This window comes from Bombina bombina, chromosome 1 (genome assembly GCF_027579735.1).
Source record: "Bombina bombina isolate aBomBom1 chromosome 1, aBomBom1.pri, whole genome shotgun sequence".
Lineage (NCBI taxonomy): Eukaryota > Metazoa > Chordata > Amphibia > Anura > Bombinatoridae > Bombina > Bombina bombina.
This window is the reverse complement of record NC_069499.1, coordinates 832,673,788-832,688,026: the sequence shown is the minus strand read 5'-3', so window position 1 is coordinate 832,688,026 and position 14,239 is coordinate 832,673,788. Positions and strand designations below refer to the sequence as shown.

The 14,239-nt window shown below is 42.0% G+C and overlaps 1 protein-coding gene across 2 annotated transcripts in view; it reads left to right on the top strand.

The window, feature by feature from the left end:
- DHX38 (DEAH-box helicase 38) overlaps positions 1 to 14,239 on the top strand; it is a 757,289-nt gene that overhangs the window by 630,639 nt on the left and 112,411 nt on the right. For both annotated transcript variants that reach the window (XR_008400173.1, XM_053699448.1), the window contains exon 24: positions 2,795 to 2,890. Coding sequence is in view for 1 of the 2 variants with exons in the window: in XM_053699448.1 (XP_053555423.1) it covers positions 2,795 to 2,890 (96 nt within the window). In the remaining variant the exon portion in view is untranslated. The remainder of the gene's footprint in view (positions 1 to 2,794; positions 2,891 to 14,239) is intronic.

Sequence of the window (14,239 nt, the reverse complement as noted above, 5' to 3'; positions counted from 1 at the left end):
GCCTCCCGAAAGAATCACAGCTCATTCCACTAGGGCTGTGGCTTCCACATGGGCCTTCAAGAACGAGGCTTCTGTTGATCAGATATGTAGGGCAGCGACTTGGTCTTCACTGCACACTTTTACCAAATTTTACAAGTTTGATACTTTTGTTTCTTCTGAGGCTATTTTTGGGAGAAAGGTTTTGCAAGCCGTGGTGCCTTCCATTTAGGTGACCTGATTTGCTCCCTCCCTTCATCCGTGTCCTAAAGCTTTGGTATTGGTTCCCACAAGTAAGGATGACGCCGTGGACCGGACACACCTATGTTGGAGAAAACAGAATTTATGTTTACCTGATAAATTTCTTTCTCCAACGGTGTGTCCGGTCCACGGCCCGCCCTGGTTTTTTTAATCAGGTCTGATATTTTATTTTCTTTAACTACAGTCACCACGGTACCATATGGTTTCTCCTATGCAAATATTCCTCCTTAACGTCGGTCGAATGACTGGGGTAGGCGGAGCCTAGGAGGGATCATGTGACCAGCTTTGCTGGGCTCTTTGCCATTTCCTGTTGGGGAAGAGAATATCCCACAAGTAAGGATGACGCCGTGGACCGGACACACCGTTGGAGAAAGAAATTTATCAGGTAAACATAAATTCTGTTATACAGTTGTATGAAAAAGTTTAGACACCCCTGACATTTTCCATGATTTTCATTTATAAATAATTGGGTGTTTGGATCAGCAATTTCATTTTGATCTATCAAATAACTGAAGGATACAGTAATATTTCAGTAGTGAAATGAAGTTTATTGGATTAACAGAAAACGTGCAATATGTATCAAAATGAAATTAGACAGGTGCATAAATTTGGGCACCCTTGTCATTTTTGTTGATTTGATTACCTGTAACTACCTTGCACTGATTAATTGGAACACACTATTGGTTTGGTGAGCCAATTAAGCCTTGAACTTCATAGACAGGTGCATCCGATCATGAGAAAAGGTATTTAAGGTGGCCAATTGCAAGTTGTTGTTCTCTTTGACTCTCCTCTGAAGAGTGGCAACATAGGGGCCTCAAAACAACTCTCATAACCTGAAAACAAAGAATGTTCAACATTATGGTTTAGGGGAAGGCTACAAAAAGCTATCGCAGAAATTTAATCTGTCAGTGTCCACTGTGAGGAATATAATGAGGAAATGGAAGACTGCAGGCACAGTTCTTGTTAAGGCCAGAAGTGGCAGGCCAAGTAAAATTTCAAAGAGGCAAAGGATGGTGAGAACGTTCAAAAACAGCCCGCAGACCACCTCATCTTGCTGCAGATGGTGTCACTGTGCATCGTTCCACAATTCAGCACACTTTGCACGAGAAGAAGCTGTATGGGAGAGTGATGCAGAAGAAGCCTTTTCTGCACACACACCACAAACAGAGTCGCTTGAGGTATGCAAACGCACATTTGGACAAGCCAGCTTCATTTTGGAAGAAGGTGCTGTGGACTAATGAAACAAAGATTGAGTTATTTGGACAAGGGGGGTTATGTATGGCAGCAAAAGAACACAGTGTTCCAAGACAAACACTTGCTACCCACAGTCAAATTTGGTGGATGTTCCATCATGCTGTGGGGCTGTGTGGCCAGTGCCGGTACTGGGAATCTTGTTAAAGTTGATGGTCACATGGATTCCACTCAATATCTGTTGAGGAATCAGTCACAAAGTTGAAGTTGCGCCGGGGCTGGATATTTCAACAAGACAACGACCCAAAACACTGCTCCAAATCTACTTATGCAACTACTTATGCAAAGGAAGAAGTACAATGTTCTGGAATGGCCATCCCAGTCCCCAGACCTGAATATCATTGAAAATCTGTGGGGTGATTTGAAGCGGGCTGTCCATGCTCGGCAACCATCAAACTTAAGTGAACTGGAGATTTTTTGCAAGGAGGAATGGTCCAAAATACCCTAATCCAGAATCCAGACACTCATTACAGGCTATAGGAAGCGTCTTGAGGCTGTTATTTCTGCTAAAGGAGGCTCTACTAAATATTGATGCAATATTTCTGTTGGGGTGCCCAAATTTATGCACCTGTGTTATTTTGTTCTGTTAATCCAATAAACCTTATTTCACTACTAAAATATTACTGTGTCCTTCAGTTATTTGATATTTCAAAATGAAATTGCTGATCCAAACACAAAATTTTTCTAAATGAAAATCATGCAAATTGTCAGGGGTGCCTAGACTTTTGCATACGATTGTGTGTATGTGTGTGTGTATATATATATATATATATATATATATATATATAAAAAAATATATATATATATATATATATATATATATATATATATATATATATATATATACACACACACACACATTTGGCCCTCGGTTTACGACGGTTCAATCTGCGCCATTTCAGAATAACGCCCTTTTTTTTCAGTCATGTGACTGCTATTGAAAAGCATTGACTGCTATTGAAAAGCATTGAGAAGCAGTGCATTGATTAAAATAGCCAGTAGGTGGCGCTGTCCGCTTGTGTTGCAGCAAAGATATGCAACCCAGGCAGGCTACCAGACCTGAGCAATGGAGACATTTTTAAAGGAACAAGATCTAGCAGCCACTTCCCTTAGCTGCAGACCCAATGCAGAGCTGTTTGCAGAAAAATGCAAGTAAAAAAATGTTTTTGTTCATTAAACTTAGTATATATATATATACTTTTATCTTTTATCTCGAGACCCCTACTTTGAGCAATGAGTAAATAGCACAAAAATGGTGTAACACAATAGGAATAGTTTTTAATCCATCTTTTGTATTTCATTCTAGGAATACATGCAGTGTGTCACTGCAGTGGATGGGGAATGGCTTGCAGAATTGGGTCCAATGTTCTACAGCGTAAAACAAGCTGGCAAATCCAGACAGGTGAGTGTGGTGACATTTTACTTTACACAGTACATAAATAGGACTCCTATTTCTTTTGTACACTGAGAGTCTACGATCCATTACTCCTGGAATTACTCTTTCCTACCACTAGTAGGAGCCAAAGATTCCCAAACCCAAAGAACACTTTATAAAACCCCTCCCACCTCACAACTACCTCAGTCTTGTCTTTGCCTCCACTGGTGGTGGTTGAAGAATGAGTATGTACATTTGATTCTTCAGAGAGAGGGGTTCTCAGATCGAGTTGAGGCCAGTTTCCCCTCAGAGTACAAGTTGTTAGTTGGAGGCTTGTACTTGGAATATTGGAAGTGGCAAATATTTCTCCAGTGTGGGTTTAGTTGCAAGCCTTGCCATGGGGGGGGTCGCAGGGACTTGTCCTTTTGCCTCTGCCTGATGGCTCGTCAATATAATCAATTTCCAGTTCCTCTGTTGCTATGTTTCAGCACTGGTCTTGGATACTTACTGGTTTCTTTCAGTAGCAAAGTGCCTTTGGGTAAGTACTATGTTTTATTTATATATTGTTATATATATATATATATATATATATATATATATATATATATATATATATATATATATAGCCTTGGGACACACATATAATTTATCCCTTACATTTTGACAAATAACCATCCCACAAAAACATATGGAATAGTATTTTTGATCCTGCCATAATCATACTTTTCCAGTTTCGAAGCATGGGACACTTTATCTTTCCCTAAAGATATTTGTTTCCATGATTGTGGGATCAGTTGTTTTGCACTGTTAAGCATTATAGTAAATAGGTACAAGCATAGGTAGCATTTTATCTTGAAGGGTTGACTAAAACGAAAATGAAGTGGGGTAATTTCTAGTTGGAATGAAAGGACCTTTCTTTTCAATGGCATGGAGAGTCTACAATTCCATTTAATTACTGTTGGGAAATTAAACTCCTGGCCACTAGGAGGAGGCAAAGACACCCGAGCAAAGCCTCCCACTTCCCATACTCCCCAGTCATTCTTTGCCTCTGTAACAAGGAGGAAGCAAAGCTAGTGCTCTGATGAAAAATTGAAGGAAGTCATTTTAATGGGTATCTTCCCATCAAGTAGGACTGGGGTAATGCTGTGTCCATGTAATCCTCTTCAGTAAGAGTATTGGTAGCTGTTAGCTGATGGAGGTCGCAGGGAGGCTTCTCTGTTCTCTCTCCAGCAATCTATGCTTACCCCCAACCTGGCAACCAAGGTTAGTTATTCTGTTTTCCTTTCTACTCAGGTCCCTGTCAGAAGTCTGGATGAAGCTGTCCTCCCGATCAACATTCTGGAGCTGAGAGCAATCTACAATGCTTTGGTGGCGTGGCCTCAACTGGTTTCTGTCCGTTTTCTCATATTCCAATCAGACAACATAACTTCTGTGGCTTACATCAATCATCAGGGAGGAACAAGGAGTTCCCTGGCGATGAAGGAAGTCTCTTGCATACTTCAGTGGGCGGAGTCCCACAATTGTCACATATCAGCCATTCATATCCTGGGAGTGGACAACTGGGAAGCGGACTCATCTAGAGATGTTCTCTGAGATAACCCTCATGTGGGGTGTTCCAGAGATAGACCTCATGGCTTCTCGCCTCAATACCAAGCTGCCCAGATATGGGTCCAGATCGAGAGACCCTCAGGCAGTGCTGGTGGATGCACTAGCAGTTCGGTGGGAATTCAATCTGATATATCTGTTCCCTCTGTTTGCCCTTCTTCCCAGGGTCATAGCCCGCATCAAGCAGGAGCGGACTTCAGTGATCCTAATTGTTCCAGTTTGGCCGCTCAGGACATGGTTTGCAGATCTGGTGAAGATGTCGTCCTTCCCTCCGTGGAGGTTGCCGCTCAGGAAAGACCTTCTACTTCAAGATCCATTCCTTCATAAAAATCTAGATTCTCTGAGGCTGACTGCATGGAGATTGAACACTTTGTCCTGTCCGAGAGGTTTTTCAGATAGGGTCATTTACACTCTGATCCAGGCGCGCAAGCCAGTGACTCGCCGGATGTATCATAAGGTCTGGCGCCCTATCTCTCATGGTGCAAGTCTCTAGGTTTTCCTTGGCACAAGGTACGAGTTCCTCAAATTCTTTTGTTTCTCCAAGAGGGTTAGGAGAAGGTTTTTGTCTGCTAGTTCTTTAAAGGGACAGATCTCTGCCCTTCCAGATTTGTTGCATAAAGAGTTAGCCAGTTCGCCGGACGTTAAATCTTTTGTTCAGGCCTGTGTTAAAGCCTGTTGCTCCTCCCTTCTTCATACTCTGCAGCAGACTCAGTTTGAGCCTATGCATTTTGTTGATGTTAAACTTTTACCTTGGAAAGTTTTGTTTTTGCCTTACAGTGTGACCTTACTTATCTAATTCTTCATGCAGATAAGGCTGTTTTCCGTACTAAGTAAGGGTTCCTTCCCAAGGTGGTTTCTGACTGCTATATTATTCAGGAGATTGTAGTTCCTTCCTTCTGTCCTAATCCTTCTTTTTAGAAGGAACGTTTGCTTCACAACCTTAAATTTGGTTTGTGCTCTAAAGTTCTATCTCCAGGCTACCAAGGAGTTAAGACAATCTTCTTCATTGTTTGTAATGTATTCCAGTCGGCGCAAGGGCCTAAAGGCCACTGCAACTACTCTTTCCTTTTGGCTGAGGAGTGTTATTTGTTTGTCTTATGAGACAGCTGGACAGCAGCCTCTGAGAGGATTATGGCTCACTCTACCGGTGCTGTTTCTTCTTCCTGGACTTTTAAGAATGAAGCTTCCATGGAACAAATCTGTAAGACGGCTACTTGGTCCTCTTTGCATATTTTTTCAAAATTTTACAAATCTGATATTTGCCTCAGCTGATGTTTCTTTTGGCAGAAAGGTGCTTCAAGGGGTGGTACCTTCAGTTTATGTCTGCCTGCCTTTAGTTCTCCCTCCCTGTCCATTCCGTGTCCTCTCTGGCTTGGGTATTGGTTTCCCAACAGTAATTGAATGGAATCGTGAACTCTCCATGCCATTGGAAAGAAAAGAAAATTTATGCTTACCTGATAAATTATTTTCTTTCCTGGCATGGAGCGCCCACAACCCGCCCTTTTATAATTTTTAAGGCGGCATTTATTTTTATAATTTTCAGGCACCTCTTCCCTTTGGTCTTCCCACAGCTCCCAGAATTTCCCAGAAGGTTCTGGGATCGCGGTTGGCGGTGCTTCGGTTACAAGGGTAACCTTCTTAGGAACCATAATAGATTCCCTATCAATGAAGATTTTTCTGACAGAAGTCAGGAAATGAAAGATTTTCGATACTTAGCTCTTCAGTTCACTCCTCGGCCATCAGTAATTCAGTGCATGGAGGTAATCAGGCTGATGGTAGCGGCAATGGTGGTCATCCCGTTTGCTCGGTTCCATCTCAGACCTCTGCAGTTAAACATGCTCAGGCAATAGAATGGAGATTATGCGAATTTGTCTCCTCAAATACTTCTGGAGCAGGAGACGAGGGATTCTCTTCAATGGTGGTTGTCTTGGGATTATCTCTCCCGGGGTACCTGCTTTCGTAGACCATCTTGGGTGATTGTGACAACAGACGCCAGCCTTCTAGGATGGGGAGCAGTCTGGGGCTCCCTAAAGGCTCATGGAGTTTGGACTCAGCCAGAGTCTGTTCTACCTATAAATATTCTGGAACTGAGAGCGATCTTCAATGCTCTTCAGGCCTGGCCCCAGTTAGCCTCGGTCCAGTTTATCAGGTTCCAGTCAGACAACATAACTTTAGTGGCTTACATCAATCATCATGGAGGAACGAGGAGTTCCTTAGCGATGACCGAGGTAACCAAAATAATTCAGTGGGCGGAAACCCACTCTTGCTGTCTGTCTGCGATCCACATCCCAGGGGTGGACAACTGGGAGGCGGACTTCCTGAGCAGGCAGAGGAACTCCATCCGGAAGTGTTTTTCAGCCTGATTCTCAAATGGGGTCAGCCGGAATTGGATCTCAAGGCATCTCGGCAGAATGCCAAGCTTCCAAGGTACGGGTCGAGATCCAGGGACCATAAGGCAGTACTGATAGATGCCCTGGCGGTACCTTGGACCTTCAGTCTAGCATACCTATTTCCTCCGCTTGCTCTTCTTCCTCTGGTTATTGCTCGAATCAAGCAGGAGAGGGCCTCGGTGATCCTCATTGCTCCGGCTTGGCCTCCCAGGATTTGGTATGCCGATCTGGTGGACATGTCATCTTTGCCACCTTGGAGACTTCCGTTGAGGAAGGACCTTCTAATTCTAGGGCCCTTCCATCACCCAAATCTAGTTTTTCTAGAGATCTAGAGACTGAACGCTTAATTTTATCCAAGTGGGGCTTTTCAGAATCGGTCATAGAGACCATGAGTTAGGCTCGTAAACATGTAACTAGAAAGATTTACCATAAGATATGGCGTAAATATCTCTATTGGTGTGAATCCAAGAGCTACTCCTGGAGTAGAGTTAGGATTCCTAGAATTTTGTCCTTTCTCCAAGAGGGTTTGGAGAAAGGATTATCGACAAGTTCCCTAAAGGGTCACAGTTCTGCTTTATCTATTTTGTTACACAAACGTCTGACAGATGTTCCAGATGTGCAATCTTTTTGTCAGGCATTGGTCAGGATCAAGCCTGTATTCAAACCAGTTACTCCTCCATGGAGTCTTAATTTGGTTCTCCATGTTCTTCAAGGGGCTCTGTTTGAGCCTATGCAATCCTTAGATATTAAGTTGTTATCTTGGAAAGTTGTATTTCTTGTTGCTATTTCTTCTGCTCGCAGAGTGTCGGAGCTCTTTGCATTGCAGTATGAGTCCCCTTACCTTATTTTTCATTCAGATAAGGTAGTTTTATGTACTAAATTAGGATTTCTTCCTAAGGTTGTTTCTGATCGGAACATTAATCAGGAGATTGTTGTTCCTTCCTTGTGTCCTAATCCTACCTCTCAGAAGGAACGACTTCTGCACAATTTGGACGTGGTTCTTGCCTTAAAGTTTTACCTGCAAGCGACTAAGGATTTTCGCCAGTCTTCTGCTTTGTTTGTGTTTTTCTCAGGAGAACGCAAAGGACAGAAAGCTACGGCAACTTCTCTTTCTTTTTGACTGAAGAGTATCATACGTTTTGCATATGAGACTGCTGGACAGCAGCCTCCAGAGAGTGTTACGGCTCATTCCACGAGGGCTGTTGCTTCCTCATGGGCATTCAAAAATGAAGCTTCTATGGAACAAATTTGCAAGGCTGCAACTTGTTCTTCTCTTCGCACTTTTTCAAAGTTTTACAAATTTGACACTTTTGCCTCAGCTGAGGCAGCTTTTGGGAGAAAAGTTCTTCAAGCAGTGGTGCCTTCTGTTTAGGTTCCCTGTCTTGTCCCTCCCGTATCATCTGTGTACTCTAGCTTGGGTATTGGATCCCATTAGTAATTAAGATGATCCGTGGACTCATCGTGTCTTAAAAAAGAAAAGAAAATTTATGCTTACCTGATAAATGTATTTCTTTGTTGAGACGATGAGTCCACGGCCCGCCTTGTTTTTGAAAGACAGGTTGTTGGTTATTATAAACTTCAGACACCTCTGCACCTTGTTACTTCCTTTCTCTCCTTTACTTCGATCGAATGACTGGGTTGGGAGGGGAAGGGAGGTGATATTTAACAGCTTTGCTGTGGTGCTCTTTGCCACCTCCTGCAGGGCAGGAGTGGTATTCCCAATAGTAATTAAGATGATCCGTGGACTCATCGTGTCAAAAAAGAAATAAATTTATCAGGTAAGCATACATTTTCTTTTCTTTAATATATGACATAAGTTTGATGCGTGCCTCACTTTAAAAGTGTGCTGTCTGGATGCAAGATGTACTTGTCTTGTATTAGTGATTTTGGGCCATAGGCTATTAAACTTCTTTTTGGAAGTTTTGTTTAATTTAGCTATCTAATCTGTTAGTAGAGTTCTTACTCTTTGTGTTCCTCCTTATCTTATTTTTCTCCATCTAGATGTCTTTCTGCCCTTTTTTTCAGATCAGTTGCCACTTCTTGTGTTTTTAGAATGTTTTATCAATGAACCAATTTTTGCTGCGCGCCATTAGCTCAGATTTAGCATGTTTTCTATATGGCCCGCTATTTTAACTGATCTAAAAGTGACTTTACGCATTTCAATCTGCGCTTCCCGCCAAGGGCAGTGTTTTAGAGCGCTCACTGTATCTGCACCACAGGGGTTCTGTATTTTTATATCCGGTACGTTCCTTAACTTCCCAGTTTTCTGTGTTTATCTCCAGGGGTCTTATATATGTTTACCTATATAACGTTGGTACAGTGTTAAATGTTTTTATTACTAGGGTGCTGATTTAAGTTCTGAATTTTGAAAGACAAAAACTGATGGCGCTATTCCTATATTAGCTATATTTGCTATATTAACAGGGATTCCATGGTGTTTGCTGCCAACTAGTGGCACTTCTGTGTAATTATCCCTTATTCTATGCTGCATCAGTTTTTCTGATGTTTCAATTTCTTTTCCCTAAGGAAGAATATTTTATGGGAAGGGTTTCCTTTCCCTAGATTTTCATCTTGTATTCCTGGGGAGCTTGTTTAGTAATCAATATATATGTTTCAGTAATTTCCACATTTATTTTCGTAGATTGTTATGCCTGTTGATTTTTGGGCACTATCTATGTTTTGCCATTTCTTTGGGATGGTTATTTATTGTCCTATACTTTCCCAGCTGTATGTTTATCTGTGTGTATAATTTTTGTAGATGCGACTGGTTCCTTACAGTCCTTATTGTTTGCGCATTGTGGTTATAGCTGTTACACTCTTTGAGCATCTTGTGTTTAACAAGTGTTATTTATATGAAAACCTGTGTTTCTCAGAATTTGTATAAAGTATTTCATAACCTTCCTGTGGTTATCTAGTCTTTCTCATATTTTTGATTAGGCTATAAGAACTTGTCTATCTTTATAGATCGGTTTCTATTTTGTGGTCATGTTGCTAGCTATCCTTTCTATAGGACTATCTGGCCATTTGACTTGCTCTTAATTCCTGAATACTTTTTTGTTCAGTGAAGGGAATGCTGATGTTCTTATGAACTTTTCCTGATGTAGTTATTTTGGTTCTCTAAGTGAATTAACAGCATCGTGTGAGTTAGACGCTTTATGTTAAGTGTCTTTTCTCTTGTTAAGTGTGTTCAGTCCACGGGTCATCCATTACTTATGGGATATATTCTCCTTCCCAACAGGAAGTTGCAAGAGGATCACCCAAGCAGAGCTGCTATATAGCTCCTCCCCTCACATGTCATACCCAGTCATTCTCTTGCAACCCTCAACAAAGAAGGAGGTCGCGAGAGGAGCTGGAGTTTTTACTTAACTATTCTTCAATCAAAAGTTTGTTATTTTAAATGGCACCGGAGTGTGCTGTTTTTCTATCTCAGGCAGTATTTGGAAGAAGAAACTGCCTGCGTTTTTTTTTTTTTTTTTCTATGATCTTAGCAGGCGTAACTAAGATCCAATGGCTGTTCTCGACATTCTGAGGAGTGGGGTAACTTCAGAAACTGGGAATAGCATGCGGGGTCCTCCGCAAATGAGGTATGTGCAGTACATTATTTTCTGGGAATGGAATTGACTAAGAAAATACTGCTGTTACCGTATGATGTAAGTACAGCCTTAAATGCAGTAGTAGCAACTGGTATCAGGCTGATAAATGTATGCGCAGTCGAGTTATTTTCTAGGGACTAGAATTTGACTGAAATAATACTTAAGCCTTCTCTGCAGTGGTAGCGACTGGTAGCAGGCTTAGTGATAACTTTGCATGACATTGGAAAATGTTGTTTCTCCTGTTAAGTGTAGTCAGTCCACGGGTCATCCATTACTTATGGGATTATATCTCCTCCCTAACAGGAAGTGCAAGAGGATCACCCAAGCAGAGCTGCTATATACCTCCTCCCCTCTACGTCATACCCAGTCATTCTCTTGCACCTAACTAATAGATAGGACGTGTGAGAGGACTGTGGTTATTAAAATTAGTTTTTATATCTTCAATCAAAAGTTTGTTATTTTAAACAGCACCGGAGTGTGTTGTTTTTTCTCAGGCAGCATTAGAAGAAGAATCTACCTGAGTTTGTGTATGTATCTTAGCGGTCGTAACTAAGATCCATTTGCTGTTCTCGGCCATTCTGAGGAGTGAGGTAACTTCAGAACAGGGGACAGCGGGCAGGGTTCACCTGCAAGGAGGTATGTTGCAGTATATTATTTTCTAAGGAATGGAATTGACTGAGAAAATACTGCTAATACCCATATAATGTAAGTGCAGCCTTAAATGCAGTAGTAGCGACTGGTATCAGGCTGATATGTATGTATGTTTACACTGAGGTATTTCTGGGGAATGGAACTTCACTAAGAAAATACTGTATACATTTAACTTATATTTGAGCCCCCACTGCAGTGAAAGCGACTAGCAGCAGGCTTATTAGTATCATTTCATAATTTTATTTTTAAAACGTTTACTGGCATGTTAATCGTTTTTCTCTGAGGTACTTGGTGATAAAAAATTTTGGGCATTATTTTTCCACATGGCTGTCGTTTATTTATGAATAAATTCAGTTTACTGAGCTTCCCCACTGTTATAATATGAGTGGGAGGGGCCTATTTTGGCGCTTTATTGCGCAGTAAGAATTCAGTCACAGTCTTCCTATTCCTTCCTCCATGATCCAGGACGTCTCTACAGAGCCCAGGGTTCTCCAAAACTAGTTTTGAGGGAGGTAATCACTCACAGCAGACCTGTGAGACACTGCTTTTGACTGTGATAAAACGTTTATATTCTGTTATCTGTTTTTTGGGTATTAAGGGGTTAATCATCCATTTTTCTGGTGGGTGCAATCCTTTGCTAACTTAATGCATTTACTGTGAAAATTTGGTTGCTATAACAAATTTGGTTCATTGTGATTTCAACTGTGACAGTTTATTTGTGCTTCTTAAAGGCACAGTAACGTTTTTTTTTTTTTATTGCTTGTAAATTTATTTCAAAAGTATTTTCCAAGCTTGCTAGTTTCATTGCTAGTTTGTTAAACATGTCTGACACAGAGGAAACTCTTTGTGCAATATGTTTAAAGGCCAATGTGGAGCCCAATAGAAATTTGTGTACTAATTGCATTGATGCTACTTTAAATAAAAGTGTACATGTAAAGAAAATTTCACCAGACAACGAGGGGGAAGTTATGCCGACTAACTCTCCTCACGTGTCAGTACCTTCGTCTCCCGCTCAGGAGGTGCGTGATATTGTGGCGCCAAGTACATCAGGGCGACCCATACAAATCACTTTGCAAGACATGGCTAATGTTATGACTGAAGTATTATCTAAATTGCCAGAATTTAGGGGTAAACGCGACCACTCTGGGGTGAGAACAGAGTGCGCTGATAATATTAGAGCCATGTCTGATACTGCGTCACAATTTGCAGAACATGAGGACGGAGAGCTTCATTCTGTGGGTGACGGATCTGATCCAAGTAAACTGGACTCAGACATTTCAAATTTTAAATTTAAGCTTGAGAACCTCCGTGTATTGCTAGGGGAGGTATTAGCGGCTCTGAATGATTGTAACACGGTTGCAATCCCAGAGAAAATGTGTAGGCTGGATAAATATTTTGCGGTACCGACGTGTACTGACGTTTTTCCTATTCCTAAAAGGCTTACAGAAATTATTAACAAGGAGTGGGATAGACCTGGTGTGCCCTTTTCTCCCCCTCCTATATTTAGAAAAATGTTTCCAATAGACGCCACCACACGGGACTTATGGCAGACGGTCCCTAAGGTGGAGGGAGCAGTTTCTACTCTGGCTAAGCGCACCACTATCCCGGTGGAGGATAGCAGTGCTTTTTCAGATCCAATGGATAAAAAGTTAGAGGGTTACCTTAAGAAAATGTTTGTTCAACAAGGTTTTATATTACAACCCCTTGCATGCATTGCGCCTGTCACGGCTGCGGCGGCATTCTGGTTTGAGTCTCTGGAAGAGACCATTAACTCAGTTACATTGGATGAGATTACAGACAAGCTTAGAGTCCTTAAGCTAGCTAATTCATTTATTTCCGATGCCGTAGTACACTTAACTAAACTTACGGCTAAGAATTCCGGATTCGCCATTCAAGCGCGCAGAGCGCTGTGGCTTAAATCCTGGTCAGCCGATGTGACTTCTAAATCTAAATTGCTTAACATACCTTTCAAAGGGCAGACATTATTCGGGCCCGGTTTGAAAGAAATTATCGCTGACATTACTGGAGGTAAGGGCCATGCCCTGCCTCAAGACAGAGCCAAACCAAGGGCTAGACAGTCTAATTTTCGTGCCTTTCGTAACTTCAAGGCAGGAGCAGCATCAACTTCCTCAGCTCCAAAACAGGAAGGAACTGTTGCTCGCTACAGACAGGGCTGGAAACCTAACCAGTCCTGGAACAAGGGCAAGCAGGCCAGAAAACCTGCTGCTGCCCCTAAGACAGCATGAAGTGAGGGCCCCCGATCCGGAAACGGATCTAGTGGGGGGCAGACTTTCTCTCTTCGCCCAGGCTTGGGCAAGAGATGTCCAGGATCCCTGGACGTTAGAGATCATATCTCAGGGATATCTTCTGGACTTCAAAGCTTCTCCTCCAAAAGGGAGATTTCATCTTTCAAGGTTGTCAGCAAACCAGATAAAGAGAGAAGCGTTTCTACGCTGTGTACAAGACCTTTTACTAATGGGAGTGATCCATCCAGTTCCGCGGTCGGAACACGGACAAGGGTTTTACTCAAATCTGTTTGTGGTTCCCAAAAAAGAGGGAACCTTCAGACCAATTTTGGACTTAAAGATCCTAAACAAATTCCTAAGAGTTCCATCGTTCAAAATGGAAACTATTCGGACAATCTTACCTATGATCCAAAGGGGTCAATACATGACCACAGTGGATTTAAAGGATGCCTACCTTCACATACCGATTCACAAGGATCATCATCGGTACCTAAGGTTTGCCTTCCTAAACAGGCATTACCAGTTTGTAGCTCTTCCCTTCGGGTTAGCCACGGCCCCAAGAATCTTTACAAAGGTTCTGGGCTCTCTTCTGGCGGTACTAAGACCGCGAGGAATTTCGGTAGCTCCGTACCTAGACGACATTCTGATACAAGCGTCAAGTTTCCAGACTGCCAAGTCTCATACAGAGTTGGTTCTGGCATTTCTAAGGTCACATGGGTGGAAGGTGAACGTAGAAAAGAGTTCTCTATTGCCACTCACAAGAGTTCCCTTCTTGGGGACTCTTATAGATTCTGTAGAAATGAAAATTTACCTGACAGAAGACAGGTTAACAAAACTTCTAAATGCTTGCCGTGTCCTTCATTCCATTCAACACCCGTCAGTGGCTCAATG